We start from the raw sequence: 17,965 nt of genomic DNA, 5'->3' as shown, positions 1-17,965 counted from the left end.
CAGCCCATAAAATCTTCCACGGTTTGATCGGACATCCTGCAAAATTCCAAAAGACCTCACACACTCGAAATCTTATTAGCAGGATGAGCGTAGCTCAAAGTCGGGTTTACAAGGCTTATTTCTCTTTTTTTTAAATGGATTTTTGTAGTATTTCTTCTTTGCAGATGCGGAATTTGATATCACGGTCGTCTTCCAAGAAGATAATTCATGCGTGTAGATTACATGTTGCAAACTGTTTGCTGGAATTGAATTCTGTCACAGTGCAGGGTAAACAGTGGCTTGCAGAGAGGGTAAAAACGAGCTCAGAGTTAACCAATGTGAACGTATGCAATTGAAAGCTTCAAACCAGTTCAGGAATCCAAGTAGTGTAAACACCCATGATAGAAGGATTAATTGGTGACTTTTGTGACTAAGCTTTTCAAGCTTAGTAAAGATTATAGGCCATTTTTTTTAAAACGACGTGTAAGGAGGGCCATTTGCTGACGCCACCACCTGTCACGACGCCCTCTCGCTACAATAAATCGAAATTTTTAAGAGCTTTAAGCTCTTATAAGCTTTTTAAATCTTATCACCTTAAAAAACAATAATAAACTCCTTCTCTTGTCTGTGAATAGGCGACTTGATGTAGGAGCTTATCTGTTGATCCTCCGTTCACGTTCGCATGAGATGGTAAGCGATTGGAAGCCCTCAATCTCAGCTTCACTCTGATACCACTGGTGCACAAATTGGATGTTGTATGCACGTGTAGTGAGCGTCAGAAGGTCCCCAACAACAAAAGAACTCTACTTTTGCACAAAAAACAAGAGAGAAATCAAAAGACCAATTGGGTACAATCTCCCCCCATGCCTTGTGTGAGCGGTCCACAAAGCATGTATTTGATATATTATTCATCTCCAAGCTCAAAAAATAGTCCAATTTACAATTAGCACGCTTTAGCTTTTGTGTTTGCTTTTGTCTCACTAAAGAATTAAAGCTATTGGGCGCCCAAAGAGTCGGATGGTGCCCAAATACAATGTCCAATAACAAATATTTAAGCGCATACAAAATAATAAATAAATATCAGGTGCTTCAATAAATAAGCGCGTCAAAATAAATATTGGCACCACGCCTAAGATGCGCGCCCATTAAAAATGATAGTTTCTTTTAAATAACTTGAATACACGCTATCGCCCAGTGCTTCCCAACACCACCACTAACTGCTCTACACATCAACTGAAGTATTCACAATTGTTAGAAAATAATAAAATTAAACCAACAAAAGTGAATACCTAGCAGTCTTCAGCTACAAAATATATAAATTGGTTAGAACTCAATCCTAACCTTAATTTATTACGAGTGCGCACTCTAAACTCATAAACGTCCATTAATTTAAATATGTATTTTGCGGAATCACCCGCTATGGAATCACCCACTTGCATATTAAATTAACAAGATGCTTGAAAAGGACAGGCATCCCCATCAACTTTTCGTACAAGGAATCCACCTTGTATATGAGCCCCGACAATAAATATAATTTTACGAAATCCACCGCAAAACCTCACGGAATCCACCATGGAGTATGCCTCCTAGCATTTGTTTTGGTACCCAAATCCATCGATTACCTGTGTAATACCCTTGAGCACGTAGCAACATTTTGGATATCCACACGGCGCTGCGATGGCTCTCCATTGATACCTTTGTCTGTAAGGCTTGGGCTTCTTTTGTGGTCTTCTACAATATTTGTAAGTCCAAAACCTATCCTTGGCATTGTCTCCTAACCTTCTTGTTTCAAACATGGCCTCGCTTCACTGGTTCTCTATGTTCAACATGTGCTTGTATTAACTCTTTCAACAAGTCCTTGATCTCGTTATTGGGCTTGCCTAGTATATCAGAATAGTCCTTGTCTTTTCCTCAAGGTTTGATGTGGTCACCCTTGCTAAAGGTTGTGATTATCCTCCCACCTGGTAGTGTCAAGTGTATCCTCTATGCTACATAATCGGTCTCACACTTCATCACCCTTTTGAAGGGTCTTCCTAGGAGGATTTCCTTTCCACAATTTGCACTATTTGGAGGAACATGGAATAGGATATGCAAGCTTTTAGTTTCAATAGTTACAAGGATCTTGCACTTCCCTATAAGTGCTTGTGTGGGTGTCGCCCGTAAGGATTAAGAGTTGCATTAGTTGGTGTGAGCTCTGGTTGGCCTAGTATGTTCCATGCTTCATAGGTCAAGATATTAAAATCTACTCCTTCATCGATGAGAGCATCGACACTGTGCTCTCTTTTTGAGATGAGTTTGACCCTAAGATAAGCAAGCGGTACTATGTCTTCGTCTTTCAGCCCGTGGCTTATAAGTTCAAGCCTTCTGATACATCCCTTTGAGTCCCCAACTACACAATTAGATGTGGATTCTCTACTAATGTCTTGGGTCATTTTTGTAGTGCCATTCAAGGTTCATCTATCATCAGGACTATCATGACTAGTCACCCTCGCAGTTATAGCTTGATGGTGTTGCATTCTGCTTTGACTAGATGCAATCCGAATGCAACATATACATGTTTTTTTGGTGTGGTCTTTTTACCCCTATTGGCTAGATTGGCCCATTGAGGCTCTAGGGTCTCTATTTGTCCTTGTTCGGGTATGGGATTTTCATTGATGTTTGCAAGTGAGAATCTATGCTTGTGTAGAGCCATTACTACACTAGGATCTAATTTGGAAGACCTGTCACAGTGCATGTTTTCTCTCTAGCCTACTTGGGGGAGGTGCGGAGAGGACAGAGTCCCCTTTGTGGGGGCCCGAGGGGGGGAGGAATAGTCCCCCCAGCCCACAAGACCGTTACGCTAAATACCATGTGCAATTTGAAGGACTGTTTGTAGCCAATGTTTGAACTACTTGCTCTAGATTTCAGCTTAGTGATGGATCTATGATGTGCTTTTGGCTCTGTACGATGGTCTTTGGTTCGGTTTTAGAGGTTAGATGTGTCAAATTTGTATTTTGTTCACCTGACCGATTTTGATAGTTTTTTGTCTGATTCTCAGATATCTAGTAATCTGAATAATCGGGTGTCCGATTTTGGGGTTGGTCTAATCTGCCGATTGGATAGTCCGAGTACTAGTGGCCTATTTTATAGTTGGTCCGATTTTGGTGGTCCGATTATGGGGCAGTCCGATTTTAAGTGTCCGATTGTCCGAATGTCTGAGTGTCCAAATCAGACAAGTTCCGTGTGTCCAATCAGATGGGGTTTTAGGGTATCCAAGTCTGAATATCGAACCATCCAATTTTGGGAATCAGACTCTAGTAAGAATGTCCAATTCCTATGGACAAGTTTCCAAGGATGACAAAAATCAACTTGATTCAAATGATTTTGGTTATGAAGGGTTGTACAAACTTCCAGAATGTAAGAATAGACCCTAATGAAGGATTGTGTATACCTGAAATAGTTAAAAAACTCCAAAATACAAATCGACAAACAAATCAAACCCTCTTGCCCTGTTATGATAGCAAAAACCCTAATGCTTATTTTCCCTTTTTTCTCTATTTTTTCCTACTATAATGCATCCAAATCACAAAGCAAACACCTGCACCACTCCAACCCGCTTTTCCAATTCCAAAAACCAAAAACTTAGTTGCTAAGGAGATCAAATTTCTCTTCAAAATCCCTCTCTTCCTTCCTATCTACCTCAAGTACCAGTTTGGGGAAACCCCTATTTCAATGCTCGATTCGAAGCACAGGAGTACTCAAGGCTTGAATCCATTGGTCCCAACAATGGAACCAAAATGTAGTGTGAGCTTACGCTCGATTGCCAAGACCCACAGACCACTTATTCTTTCAAGCGTTTCAAGCCGAGCACTAATGGCTACCTCTCACATAGCCGACACATTATCTCTCTCTATGAGTGTAGTGACCTTATCTCCACGCCAGACTAAGTTGCCTCCTCTCCCAAGCACTTCGGTAGCTCCACGATCCAAGTGCAAGCTTCAAGTGAGCTTGATCCTCAAGCTCCATGCTCCAAGGTCTATTGCCACGAGCAAGAGAAGAGAAGAGAAGAGAATAGAATAGCAGAGAAGAGAAGAGAAGAGAAGATGGAGAGCATCTCCACCACGGTCCCTCACCCTCACACACACACTCCCTCACACTCTCGCACTCCCTCTCTCAAGCACAAGCAAGATAAAGAAGAAGAACAAGAAGAAGAGAGCTACTTTTGGCCACACACAAGAATGAGCTTGTTCATTCACTTTTTGCCTCAAAACCCTAACCGTGATTTTCTTTGGGCATCCCCTTATCCCCTTTTTTACATGGCCTAGGCCTTCCTTCCCATTGTCCTCCTATCTTCCTAGCTTCCTTCCTACTGCCCATCTACCTTTACAATTTGCACAGGAGGGAGCTTGGCACTCTTTTTACAAAATTTTTTGGGGGCGCCTTGCATTTAAAAATGTGCTTTTGCCTTTGACTTAGCTTGTGAGGCCCCCCTTGCACTTTCAGCTATTTCCCTTCATGCTTCTTCCATTGTGTTTGATTTCCTTCTAGGCTGCCTCTTTTGGCTCTCGACTCGCTCCTCTTCACTTTTTCCACTTCTTTCTCATTGATGTTAACAAGCGCGCTTGCGTGCGTGTGTGCGTGTGTGCATGCGTGTGTGCGTGTGTGCGTGTGTGCGTGTGTGTGTGTGTGTGTGTGTGTGTGTGTGTGTGTGTGTGTGTGTGTGTGTGTGTGTGTGTGTGTGTGTGTGTGTGTGTGTGTGTGTGTGTTACATGGGAGATAGTTTAGTGACCACCATCAAAATTTGAAAGAAAGACCATTTGCCAAATAGATTATGGACTTATGGTGAACAACCAAATTGATAAACTTTAATTTTAGTCATCTTATTGTGTCCAAAGGTTCGTATTATGGAGATATTAATGCTCTCCTACACAATCTACATAGAAATGATTATATCAAAGTTATGATGAAACCTTTGTTTTGTAAGTGGAAATTTTGGCATGTTTGCATTGAAAGCAATATTAGAACTTTTATAAATCCCCTTGTGACTCAATTGTGGATATAAAAACTTTTTGTATGGACATTAATCATCTTAGGGATGTAGCATTTGTGCTTTCTTCTTTCCTCATCTTCACATCCCTTGAGCCAAATGAGTCATTCTCTCCACTCAAAAGAACTTTTTGGCAATTCATGTTAAGCCATGACCATCTCTTGCTCATTAAGGCAAATTTTGTCTTAGACCTTAAGTCATGCCCAATATTGTTTGTATATTCTTCATTATCTTAGGTACTAGGGAGTCTCTAGGTTGCTTACCTTGTTTAAATTACAATTGATTGTTCACGTGTCCTTTTGTTTTTGCATAACCACTAGTAGGGATCTCGATCACCAAAAAATGTGGATTATAGAGCCAAATGAATCTTTTTCTAGATGGAATGTTCTTTTGTCCAAATAACCCTTCCAATAATGGAACTTTAGTTGGGAACAAAAGCTAATGGAAGGTTTGCAAATGACAAGGCTATGTTTCTAATATAATGGATTTGAAATGATATTATAAACAATATTCAAACAACATGCTTCTTTTTCTATGTAGTCAAGGTTTTCTTCAACTCTTTTTAAAGAACCTCCTTGAAGATGCCTTGTTTCATTGTCCTTCTAATCACAAGAGTAAACAATGTTTCAATGTCCCTTGTGGCATGACTCACCTCAAATAGCACACAATATCCTTGAGGTCTTGAAGAAAGGGAAAAGCCAAGGAGGGTTGTTAGGTAAAGGCTTTATGAAGAAGGAGATGAGCCAATAACATGTTTGGCTTGCATTTCCCTCAAAAAGTGATTTTGATTTGCGTGAAAGGAATGCTAGATACATTAAGTAGTTTGTTAGTCTTTAGCAAATCAAATTCATGGGGTTGGTTAAGGAGTCTATTGGATGTAAGCAATTCAATTTAGATACGTATGCATGTGATACTCTACTATGTGGACAAAATTGAAGTGTGACTACTTTGTGGCAAAAGGCTTAGGCAAATCATTGTGGAGGCTGAAAAGGTGGAAACTTTTTTGTTATCTTTGAGTACCAGGGAGTAGGAGAGTCCTTACAACAAAGGATATATTATTGCCTACAAAAGTAATGCTTGAAGTTTTATTCATTCCATTTGATGTGGTGTATCTTAAATTTATCATTCCTCAAATTAAATCCTAAAGCCACTACTAGTCAATATCTTTCTAACATAGGAGGAAATCTCTTTAAAGACCCATGACAAGATCAGACAATACCCTAGTTATTTACTTCCAACTCTAGTTTGGTATTCACCACTGGAAGTACTAGAATATTTAAGTCTATGGGTAGCAAGATGACTTTTATTCTTTTTTTTGGCTGATTGGTTGTCTTCAACTATCTTTTGGTCATATGCATAGATCTAGAACTTTTGAGAGAAGCATTAGCAATTATATGGTTTTTAACCAATCTTGATCATTATTTCAAAGGCTGAAATAAATACTACACACATTTAACTTGCATGAATAAATAAATTGGAACAATATGTTAACAATTTCAACATGCTTGTAGGTAACTGCTAGCAACACAACATATTTCTAGTGAACATAATATTATTGGATCAATTCGACAAACTAGAACTACTTGATACTCCCACATACTATATGTAATATTGTTTTCCATGTTTTAGTACATTTGACGTCATGCTTCATCAAGCCTTAGTTATTAAGTCTTCTATTAACACAAAAGTGGTCGTAAATTGGCATAAGAGAATCACAAGCATTTTAAATTTATAAAAGTTGCATGGATGAGGTAAACTAGTTGTTTCCATAAGTAGGTTTTATGAAGTCTTCACTATGTTTATCTAGAACAACTCAAAATGAGTATTTTGTTAACCCTCTACTAGAATTACACAATTGGTAGGATCCACACAACAAATGTGGCGCATTGGCACTCCCTTCAAGAAGAGACTTGAAAGGCTACCTAGTGTACACATGCAAGCATGTACACATTTGTTTTGCTACTTGCTTAGTTGTGCAAGATAAAGGCAACTCCAAAGTTACATAGATGCATACCATACTTATGAGTAAGTATTAGCATACATTTACACACATGTGGGCACTTGTGTACATATATATGCATGCACAAAGTACATACAAACACACATGCATGGATTACATACTACACTTGGACAGTTAGAAAGATGTTCCACAATGCTTTAGTGTGAAGAGATGGGGGCCATATATATAACTATAAGAACAAAAGGTACATGTTCCCTTGTGATATGAAATGTTATGTCAAGGAAATTGGACAAGGTATGTATTATGACAAAGCTTTTCCCTTGAAGATGTTGGTAGGAGAAGAGACTAGAGAGACATCAAAGTTGAAGAAATTGTAAGTGATGTTTAAACAATAAACTTTGGACACGATGTATGTGCTCAAAACCTCCATGATTAAGCCTAACATAGGAAGCAAATAAGGGGCTTCATGATGGCTAGAGTGACAGGCCAATAGTGACACACTAAGTGGAGAGTGGTGATTACAAGTGTTTTGGAGAGTGTGGAGGAAGAGATCATGATCAACACAAAGAATCATGATTCCTCAACAACAAAGCATTTTCCCAAGCTTCTTAGGCTTCTCCTTGTCCTTTTAAACAAAAACATAACCTCATTGCCACGCTGAGGTAGGCAAGGCCTCTCTTGTAATAGAAGCCCACATTCTAGGTGTTAGCCAAGGCTCCTAGTATGGAGAGTTTACATAAAGGCCTTCTTTCCTATGTGCATTTGCACTATATCATTCTCACTCTTGTGTGGGTGTTTTGGGCATCCCCATGCTGCTGCAAAAAATCACTTTCTCTGATTTCTAGGTTTCACACCAGTTCATTTTCCGTCTGAAGCACCAGCTCAAAAGCCTTCTTCACATATTCTCTCTCTCTCTCTCTCTCTCTCTCTCTCTCTCTGATTTTGCTCCGTCACTCTACATTAACCTTCTAGCTTTGTATGAGGAATAAAACAAACCTTCGAGCTCTGCCTGAGGAATCCAACTTATTCAGTCTTCAATCCTCAGGACAAGAATGCCTCTATTGCGAAATCGTGTGAATTGAATGCATGCGGCAACTCTGCACCCTTGTTGCAACTCTCATATGTTCTTCTGTCGGCTTCTACACCTGACACAGGCCTTCAATTTCAGCAATGTGTGCAATAATTCGGTACAAACTCTTTTCAATTCTAACAAGGAAGCCTCAGCTAACATTCTCGCAGAAGCTATGCCGGAGGTGTCAGTACTATAACAAACAACAAGGCCTCTTATCAGACCTTAAATGGTGGCAAGAATGCACTACTCCGTTCATTTGAGCTTCTCAACCCACTTGCTGTAGTCCTGTGTTCGTGCACTTGAAGTGTGGATCAGATACAAATCACAGCAGCATTCTGAGTCTTAAGGTGCTAAACCTCTGCAATGGAGATGCTCTGCACCTCTGGTTGGGTTCTTCTTACCCTGCTCCTCTTCTTCTCTAGCTTTTTCACCAAAGAAGCCACAGCTCTCAGTGTCGATGGCGTTGCGCTCATCACCTTCAAAAACAATCTGATCAGTGACCCCTTAGATGCCCTGGAAGATTGGAATTTCACCCAAGACACACCCTGCTCATGGGCTGGAGTATCATGTGCCAATGTGCCACAGAGCACAGTGCCGCGCGTGGTCGGGTTGAGCATCATCGGCAAGAAGATATCCGGCCCCATATCGCCTGCTCTCGGTGCCTTAGACCAGCTCCTCAAGTTGAGCTTGCAAGGCAACAACCTCAATGGGACCCTCCCCCCACAGCTCTTCAATGCCACCTCTCTGCATACGATCCTGCTGGGTGGAAACCGCATCCGCGGAGCCTTGCCTGATGAAATCGGCCGCCTCACAAGCCTCCAAACACTGGACCTCTCGAGCAACTTGATGCTTGGCAAAATCCCACACACCATTACTGAGTGCAAGCAGCTCCAAACCCTCGTCCTTGACAACAATTTCTTCTCAGGTCCCATCCCAATTGGCATTGGTACAAACCTCACATCATTGGAGCAGCTGGATCTCTCTGCTAACCTTCTAACAGGCACTATCCCTGCTGATCTGGGCAAGCTCTCCTCCCTGCAGGGTACCCTCAACCTCTCCTACAACCATCTTTCTGGCCCAATTCCTTCCATTTTGGGGAAGCTTCCTTACACTGTCAGTCTTGATTTGAGCCATAACAACCTAAGTGGAAAAATACCTCAAGATGGTTCTTTGGCAGAACAGGGGCCAGGCCCTTTCTTGGGCAATCCAGGGCTTTGTGGGTTTCCCTTGAATACCCCATGCCCAGTCTCACCATATGTTTCTCCTCTACCTAGCTTACCGACAGAAGGAACATCTCCTTCCTCAAAGGGGCCTCCTTCAAATGGGCCACATACTCCAGGCATCCCCAAAAAGCCCAACTTGAGTACAGGTGCCATTGTTGCCATTGCAGTTGGGGATGCTGTTGGCATATCCATGGTGGCAACCCTGTTTGTGTACCTATACTGGAAGACGCGGATTTGCCAGGAGAAAGGATGCTCTTCCTGCGTAAGCAAGGAAAAACGGTTTGTATCGAGGCGGTGCTTCCGTGCAAGCAGCGAGGAGTCAGAGGTCAGTGGCAGCTCAGAGAAGGGTAAGGAGCAAGGGGAGCTGGTTCCATTAGACAAGGGGTTCTCCTTTGACATGGATGAGCTACTTCGGGCATCGGCATATGTATTGGGGAAGAGTGGATTGGGCATAGTGTACAAAGTGGTTCTGGGGAATGGGTCTCCTGTTGCAGTGAGGAGGCTTGGAGAAGGTGGATCACAAAGGCAGAAAGAGTTTGAGACAGAGGTTCAGGCCATTGGGAAATTGAGGCATCCCAATGTGGTAAGGCTGTTGGCATATTACTGGGCTGAGGATGAGAAGCTGCTGATCTATGACTTTGTCCCCCATGGAAGCTTGGCCACTGCATTGCATGGTAAGTAGCAGAGCCCATCTTTGTTTGGTCATATGTGCATTCATTTTCGATAGCTCATGCAGTTCATATATCAATTGTGCTTGCTTTAGGTGGCATTGAAACAACAGTAGCTAGCGCAACTACTGCATGTGTTTGGCTGGACATGACATGGAAACAGCAAACCTCACATTGAGTTGCTAGTTCATTCTAGCAAGTAGGATCATAAATGTTTGGCAGGACTGCGAAGTTTGCAGAAGAAATAAATTTTCACGTTCTTTCCTAACATCGGTGATGCTATTTGCCAGGTTAGATACTGCTGTACATTGCTAGAGCTATTTATCAACAGTAGGATGCTTCGTCTCTGGGTGCAAGATGACTTCCTACTAACAAGGAATGTTATCAACAATAGTAGAATGCTATCTCCTGGGGGAAAAGCTGCCCTGGCTTTTATTAAGCAATTGGTTCATTCTCACGTTAAAGATGATTTTCCCTATTACTGAGCCTAATGTTACGAACAACAGTAGGATGTTATCTCTTAGGGGAAAAGGTACTTAAGCTCTTAAGGAAGTGGTTGATTCTCTCACTATGGATGAAGGTTAAGGAATTGGCTGTTTCATTATTGATCAAGATTTTTGAGTTATGAATTGAGGTAGGGCCAACGGGAGGATACACACGAAGTTTTAGAGAAATTCCCATTATAATTCCCCCATTGAGAATTATGACAACATCGTGAGCTTCTACGAGGGTGGAGTGCATGTATTGGGGTCAGGGGGCTGCTGGCTCGGTGTGGGGGACTGGCAGACCTCTGCCCTCAAAAGGCACATAGCTAAGTGTGCAGTGCCTCTTGAGGAGAAGCTCATGATGTTGAACACTATAAGTCGCCCAGCCCCAAGTGCACCTAGCTAGGTATGCCATGCCTCCTAAGCAGAGTGTGTGTGTCTCTCTCTGAAGCTGATGCAGTGTTTTCTTCTGGTTTGGCAGGAAATTCTCGGTCTCCCACGCGAGCGCTGACATGGGCGGAGAGGCTGAAGATAGCGAAGGGGGTCGCAAGGGGGCTGGCGTATCTGCACGAGTGCAGCCCGCGCAAGTACGTCCACGGCGACATCAAGCCCTCCAAGATCCTGCTGGACGCCTCCATGGAGCCCCGGATAGCCGACTTCGGCCTGGCCAAGCTCATCACGCTGGCCGCGCCGCAGCTGCCGCCGGCACCCGCCGCGCAAGCGCAGGCGTCCAAGGCCGGGGGCGGCGACGGCCCTGCGGCCGCCGCCCGGCCCCGCAGCGCCGCCGGCAGCGCCCCCTACCGGGCCCCCGAGGCCGCCCCCGACGCCAAGCCCACGCAGAAGTGGGACGTCTTCGCCTTTGGCGTCGTCCTGCTGGAGCTCGTGTCCGGCCGCTCGCCGTCCGCCCAGATGGCCCTCGTCTCCGTGGACCTGGCCGCCTGGATGCGCAAGGCTGTCGAGGAAGCGGGTGCCGGTGCTGGTGCCGGCGCTGCCCACCAGCCCCCCGTCCACGTCCTCGACCCTGCCGTCGCGGCTGCCGACGACCCCGCCGGCGTCTCCGCCCTCCTCAACCTCGCCATGGCCTGCACCTCTGCCTCCCCTGACCACCGCCCCAAAATGAAGTCCCTGGCCGAGTCCATTGACAAACTTGTTGGCCGCGCCCCGTAGTCATCCCACTACTCACGAGTAGTGAAAGACTTTGTACTTTCCTTCATGCACATACAATATTCACCCACCCCCACACATAGAAACAAAGGCTTGCACAAAGATATCACACGCCTATGCACGCGCGCGCACGCACACACACACATATATATATATTCTTCGTATCATTCATTTTTATACATATCCATCAATTATATTCCTGGTCAAAGGTGTATGCCATAGTTAGCCATCACAATTTTGCAAGTATCAATATCAAATTTCCAAAATATTATGAGGCAAAGTAGGAATGCTTGTATGGCGAGCCAAGAGCAAGTCGATCATGCCACTAATGATTTGTATCTTCCAATCCTATAGTATAATCAGCAAACTTAATGAGAAGGAAACAATTATTGCTGCAAAAAAAAAGCATTAGCATGCACCATGAGCCAATTATTTAACCAATGGCATTGTATAGAGTGAGACCCTTTAAATCTCATAATCATCATAACGTTAACATTTTTTATTTTGTGGAAAATAAAGTGTGACTAATCATACCTTTAGGAAGAAAGCCAAGGAAGTGTAAGTGCCCCATAGCTTAGATGGAACTAAAAAGTCTAACTCATATGAGTACAATTCCTCTCAAGGTGCTCTGTGGTGAACTGAGAAGAGAAGCTAAGGTAGAGGGAGTGCAAAAACATCAAGGGTTATCATTTCCTAGTGCAAAGATGCTAATTGTAGTTGTGAAAGTAGATGTCAAAAGCTCCTACATTGTTGAGAATCTGCTTGAAGCGCTCATGGCACCCACAAAGGGAGTGAATAATGGGGTACCAGAGCTCTACCAAGATGGAATCACGTGAAAGGACTCTACACATTGAAGATCTGTTAGCACAATGCCTTCCAAATGTGGCAATGTTAATAGGGTTAGCACTTGAAACAAGTGACATTATTGCTTCTAAGCACTTGGCAAAAGTACATGCTACAAGGAAAGCAAACTCCCATTCAAGTAAACATGTCACGACAAGCCTTCAATTAACTAGTCATTTCCACAACACACAACAAACTTCCACACAATGATTTAAGAGGTTACCAATTCCAAACTTCCACACAATGATTTAAGAAGTTACTAATCCCAAAAGTTGGAAAACTTCAAGGAGGCTTTTCAATAGGACTATTTGATATCAAGAGGCTTACAAATTTGATTAATATATTGAAAAGTCATGAAGGTTATGGCTCATAATCATTGCCACAAGCAAATTAACTAAATGCTAGGTGAGGGATGCTAAGCCATAAACTTTTGAAGATTTTTTAAGTTTGTCACTTATGGATTGTTGGCTATAGTCTTTTGTCTCTAGTCAAATGTAAGCTATTTTTAATTTCTAGAGGACTACTCAAGAAAGTTGGTTGTATTGGAATTTGGCTCTACTATATTGCTTGTTGGCTTTCCTTTTGCCCCCAGGGCCCAACTTGTTTTTATTTGGTCTAATCAAGACACAAAATACTTTTTCAATTCTCTAGACTCTGAAACTTCACCATTATGAGAGTTGAAACTTCACCCTCTCATCATCCACCATTATGAGAGTTGAAACTTCACCCTTAGTGACTTGTCCTTTTCAAACTACTTTCAAGTGTTTTTACTCACAAGATCTTGTTATGCTTTGTCATAATTAGTAATAATATATCTTGAAGAAAAGCAAGCCTTTTTTAGTAAATAAAGGAGAACTAGTACTTTTTATATAAAAGAACTAACTAGTTATTATAAAAGGTACCAAACTACTTATAAAGAAGAAACTAGTATTTAGAGCTTTCAAACTCTCAAAATGTACAAGAAAAGGTTGTTAATGAATTGTGGAATGTTCATCAACTTTAGCATCCAACATGAGAGGCCTCTCATCTTGAATTAGTTAAGGGTTGAGGGTGCTTCACCAATACGAATCCTATTTACATTTAGCCCTTGGTGCTTGAAAAATAAGACTAGGATCCTCATCAAACACCATAGAAGTCCTTATAAGAGGATTTTCCCTTGGAGTAATTGTAAACTATAAGTAACATAGAATATCCTCAATGCAAGGGACACAAATTGCCTTGAAATTCATAAGTAGAATGGATTCAAGCTAAATCTTGCATTTGCAACCATGGTTAGAATTCATTCCCTCTTTTTGCCACAAACATCTTTTATGGTGAACTACCAACTATCCCCATTGCATAAAATAGATACCACAAATGCACAGGCTATAAAAACACATGGACAATACACACACACATATGCATATATGAGTGCACACATATCTACAAACACATACACACACATATGCATTATAGACACACATGTATGCATATATTCATGCATGATCATACACACACAACATTGAGCAGCTCAACTTCTTCCTCTCAAAAGTCAAGAGGTACGAAAGCCTTCGAATCCATTATGTCCAATGCAGTGGGAGTTTCTAGCTCAAATGACTTTTGCACATGTATTTTCTTCTTAGAATGGGATCCCCACATGTAAAAAGAGATTTTTAATGATAGCCTTGGATAAATCCACCTAGTTGCTCAAAGTTCATTTTGTCTACCTTGATGAAGTTATCCATATTATCCATTAATGAATTTAGCTTTGTAATAGCTCGAGCTAGATTTAAAAAAATAATAATAATGCGGTAGAGTTATATTTCAAGAAAAAAGATAAAGCGAGTACAACATCTAATAGATGCAACATGCATCTAATAGCTCAAGCTAGATTTGAGAGAGCAATGTGATAGATCTTGAGCCAACTAGCAAAGTCAAGTTGAAGTCATAATAGAGTGAGAGAAAAAATTGAGAGAGAGAGAGAGAGAGAGAGAGAGAGAGAGAGAGAGAGAGAGAGAGAGAGAGAGAGAGAGAGAGAGAGAGAGAGAGAGAGAGAGAGAGAGAGAGAGAGAGAGAGAGAGAGAGAATGGATACATACTTATAAAACACACACTTACAAACATGCATGCACACACATATACAAACACACATATCCATACACAAATATATACATGTACATATACATGCACTTTGTACACATATATAAGCATGTATACACATGCACACATATGAATGAAGCAATATGAGAGATGAGGGAATAGAAAGAAGAGAAAATAAAAATGATGAGAGAGAGAGAGAGAGAGAGAGAGAGAGAGGACACCTGTTTCCGAGACACAAGTATTAAACACACACATATATATACATACATACACATACACATGTATGCACATATATATGCGCATGTGCACGCACGCGCGCGTGCACACACACACAGCATATAAAAACAAGAAGAGGCAAAAATGAAAAAAAATGTGTATATATAATACATACATGCATACATGAGAGAGAGAGAGAGAGAGAGAGAGAGAGAGAGAGAGAGAGAGAGAGAGAGAGAGAGAGAGAGAGAGAGAGAGAGAGAGAGAGAGAGAGAGAGAATAATGAGAGAAGAGTATGCATACTTATGAAACCACACAAATGGACACACACTTATAAATCACATATATACTCACACACATCTAAACATATATATGAGAGAGAAAAAGAGTAGAGAAAAGAGAATAGATATACATCTATAAAATATAGACTTACAAACATGCACACATCCATACACAAATATATACATGTACATATACATGCAATACGTGCACGCATGTGCATACATATATATACACACATGCATATGGACATGCACAGATATGAGATTCAGAAAGATGAGAGACAAAAGGAAGAGAAATAAAGGAGATAAAATAAAAATGATGAGAGCGAGAGATGGGACATACAGTTATGAGACCATAGAAATAAGTTCACACGTATTAAAAACACACATATATATGTACACACATAGACACATGTGTAATATGCACACAAACACATACACGTGCGTGCACGCACACACATAGATAACATATTAAAAAAAGAAGAGGATATAAGGAAAAACGTGTGTGTGTGTAATGGAGTTATACAGATAGACACATACACATATGAACGTGTATGTACTATTCATACATACATACATATGTACCTACACACACATATAAATATAAAACTTATAATGTAATATTATAATATTTGTAAAATATATTATAATAATATATATAAGTATAATTATATATATTACTATATTTAACATATATAATACTAAATAATAATGATAATATATATGATATAAATATTTATTGATTCCATAATATACATATTATATATATTTATTAATAAATATATTATTATTAATTATTAGCTATTAATATGTTAATTATTTATTAATAAAATATGTACAACATATATGTATATAATGATTAATAAATAAGTTAATATATATACATATTATGTACTCTAAGTGTGTGTGTGTAGCTATAATATATAATAATATTATTATTTCAAATAATTTTATCATGTTTAATTATCTTTTATGTATAATTTATACTAATGATAATTTGGATACACATTATAATTATCAATATTTTAGTGCAATTGATTGAGTGCTGAAATCACTAACTATTAATACATTAGTTAATTATTAATAAAAATTTTACAATTGTATTTCAATTAATATATTATACATACATATTTGTGCATATGCACCATTATTTATTAATATTGTGTGAGAGAGAGAGAGAGAGAGAGAGAGAGAGAGAGAGAGAGAGAGAGAGAGAGAGAGAGAGAGAGAGAGAGAGAGAGAGAGAGAGAGAGGAAGAAGAAGAAGAAGAAGAAGAAGAAGAAGAAGAAGCACTAGCAGTAACAGCAAGAATAGTAGCAGCAATAGTAGCAGTGTAGTAGTGTAGCAGTAGCAGTAGCAATAGCAACATCAATAGCAATTCTCAATATAGTTTATGGGTTGTGAAATTTTGGTAATGTTGTAGACTTAATATGCAAAGATAATATGCATACCATGATAGGCTCAATATGAATAGAAATTGCCATTTTATGTATGTCTTTACGAAACTTGGAGAAATGGTCATAAGGGTTTTTTGGAAATATAGTTTAGGCTTGATCATGTTAATGTTTGTCTTTCGCTCTCTATATATTAATGAGTATCACATCCTCATATATTACATTTTCATACATTCAACATTCTATTAGTCTAAGTTGCCAAAGATTTCAAAGTTCAAAGTATATTCCTTATATCAACCTTTCATGAACTATCTTGCAACATGAAACATGCTTTTGAACCCCAATGCAAAGCACTTGAAGAACACCGACGCGAAGTGTTGAGAGAAACTTAGTTTGAATCACCTAGTTTAATTCATTCAAAAACAGAACCCACAAATCAATCTACTATTTAACAAAACCACTAATTGTGACCCTTGTAATGCCATTTGGTAATAATATATTGCTAAGCATTGAATAACATGGCCTTGAGGATGCCCATTAAAAATCCAAACTAAAGATATTCTTTTTCAATAAAGAGTAAAATCTCAAATTTGATGGCATCTTAAGAAACCTAAGATCCCCATTATGAGTAGAAAGAGCATCAAAATGTAGATTAGTTTACTAAAGGATTCAAAACTTTGTGGAATTGATGGAAGAATGCTCTAAGAGAATAGAGACCTCCTTTGATGCTAAAGAAGGACCGACTTATAATCAATTTGAGGGCCCCACTTTGCCTCGAAGTGGAGCTCAAGAAGCCGAAGACATGCAAGGAAGTTGTGAAGATTTCCAATGAGAAGTAATGGAATATGGTTAGGTTAGTGAAATTTAATGTGGAATAACCTCCTAGGTCCTTTATTGTTGTATAGAGTGTTGTACCCACTAGAGAACCTTCATCACAAACTCCCCAAAATCAAGAAGATTCAATGATGGATAGGATGGAAGCCATTTCTAAGAAGTTGCAAAAATTAATGATCCATGTCATGGAGGAGCTAAGGAGAAGAGTAGGATGGAAACCATGGGCTCAAAATGGATAAGGTGAAGATATGAGGAAACAAGAAGGAAGAGGAGAGACAAGAACATGTTAAAATTTTAGTGAATTAGATAATTTAAGCCCCAACTATCCATATTTACCTAGATGAGGAGGAGAGATGTGCTTGATGCCACATAATGTTGCAAATAGGAGGGATGATTATGCTATAGAGATCAAGGTGGAAGAAAAGCCTAGGGGAGTGAAGGTAGAAGATAAAGGGGAAAGGTGCAAAGGATTTGATAGGTATGGATGAAGTCATAGTGGCCCCAGTAAAGAGAGCCCAGACATAGAAAAGAGAGTAAGAGCAAAGCTCTTAGAAGCATAGGAAAAAGTAAGTTGCCAAAGGAGGGGCTAGTGGGACAAAGAAGGAAAGGAGACCTAGAAGAAAATTCAAGGTAGGAGACATGCTTCAACAAGAAGGACAAGAAAACTATGACTTAACCATGATTTTACTCAATATGAAGGTGAATGCAGCAGTGACTAGTTGATGGAATTATATATTAGGCT

The 17,965-nt window shown here is 40.2% G+C and overlaps 1 protein-coding gene across 1 annotated transcript; it reads left to right on the top strand.

Annotated features, from left to right (window-relative positions):
* The first annotated feature begins 7,293 nt into the window (after positions 1 to 7,293).
* LOC148031651 (receptor protein kinase-like protein ZAR1) lies at positions 7,294 to 11,997 on the top strand. The gene is made up of 2 exons (XM_087685244.1): positions 7,294 to 9,934; positions 10,895 to 11,997. Exons 1-2 carry the CDS (start codon positions 8,401 to 8,403, stop codon positions 11,578 to 11,580), a joined length of 2,220 nt encoding a protein of 739 aa, XP_087541370.1. The 5' UTR covers positions 7,294 to 8,400; the 3' UTR covers positions 11,581 to 11,997.
* Positions 11,998 to 17,965: the final 5,968 nt, after the last annotated feature.

Source organism: Lygodium microphyllum, chromosome 9 (assembly GCF_053477565.2).
Source record: "Lygodium microphyllum isolate KBCC chromosome 9, Lygodium_microphyllum_v1.1.10, whole genome shotgun sequence".
Taxonomy (NCBI): domain Eukaryota; kingdom Viridiplantae; phylum Streptophyta; class Polypodiopsida; order Schizaeales; family Lygodiaceae; genus Lygodium; species Lygodium microphyllum.
The sequence above is the reverse complement of the archived record's forward strand: the minus strand, read 5'-3'. Positions and strand labels throughout refer to the sequence as shown.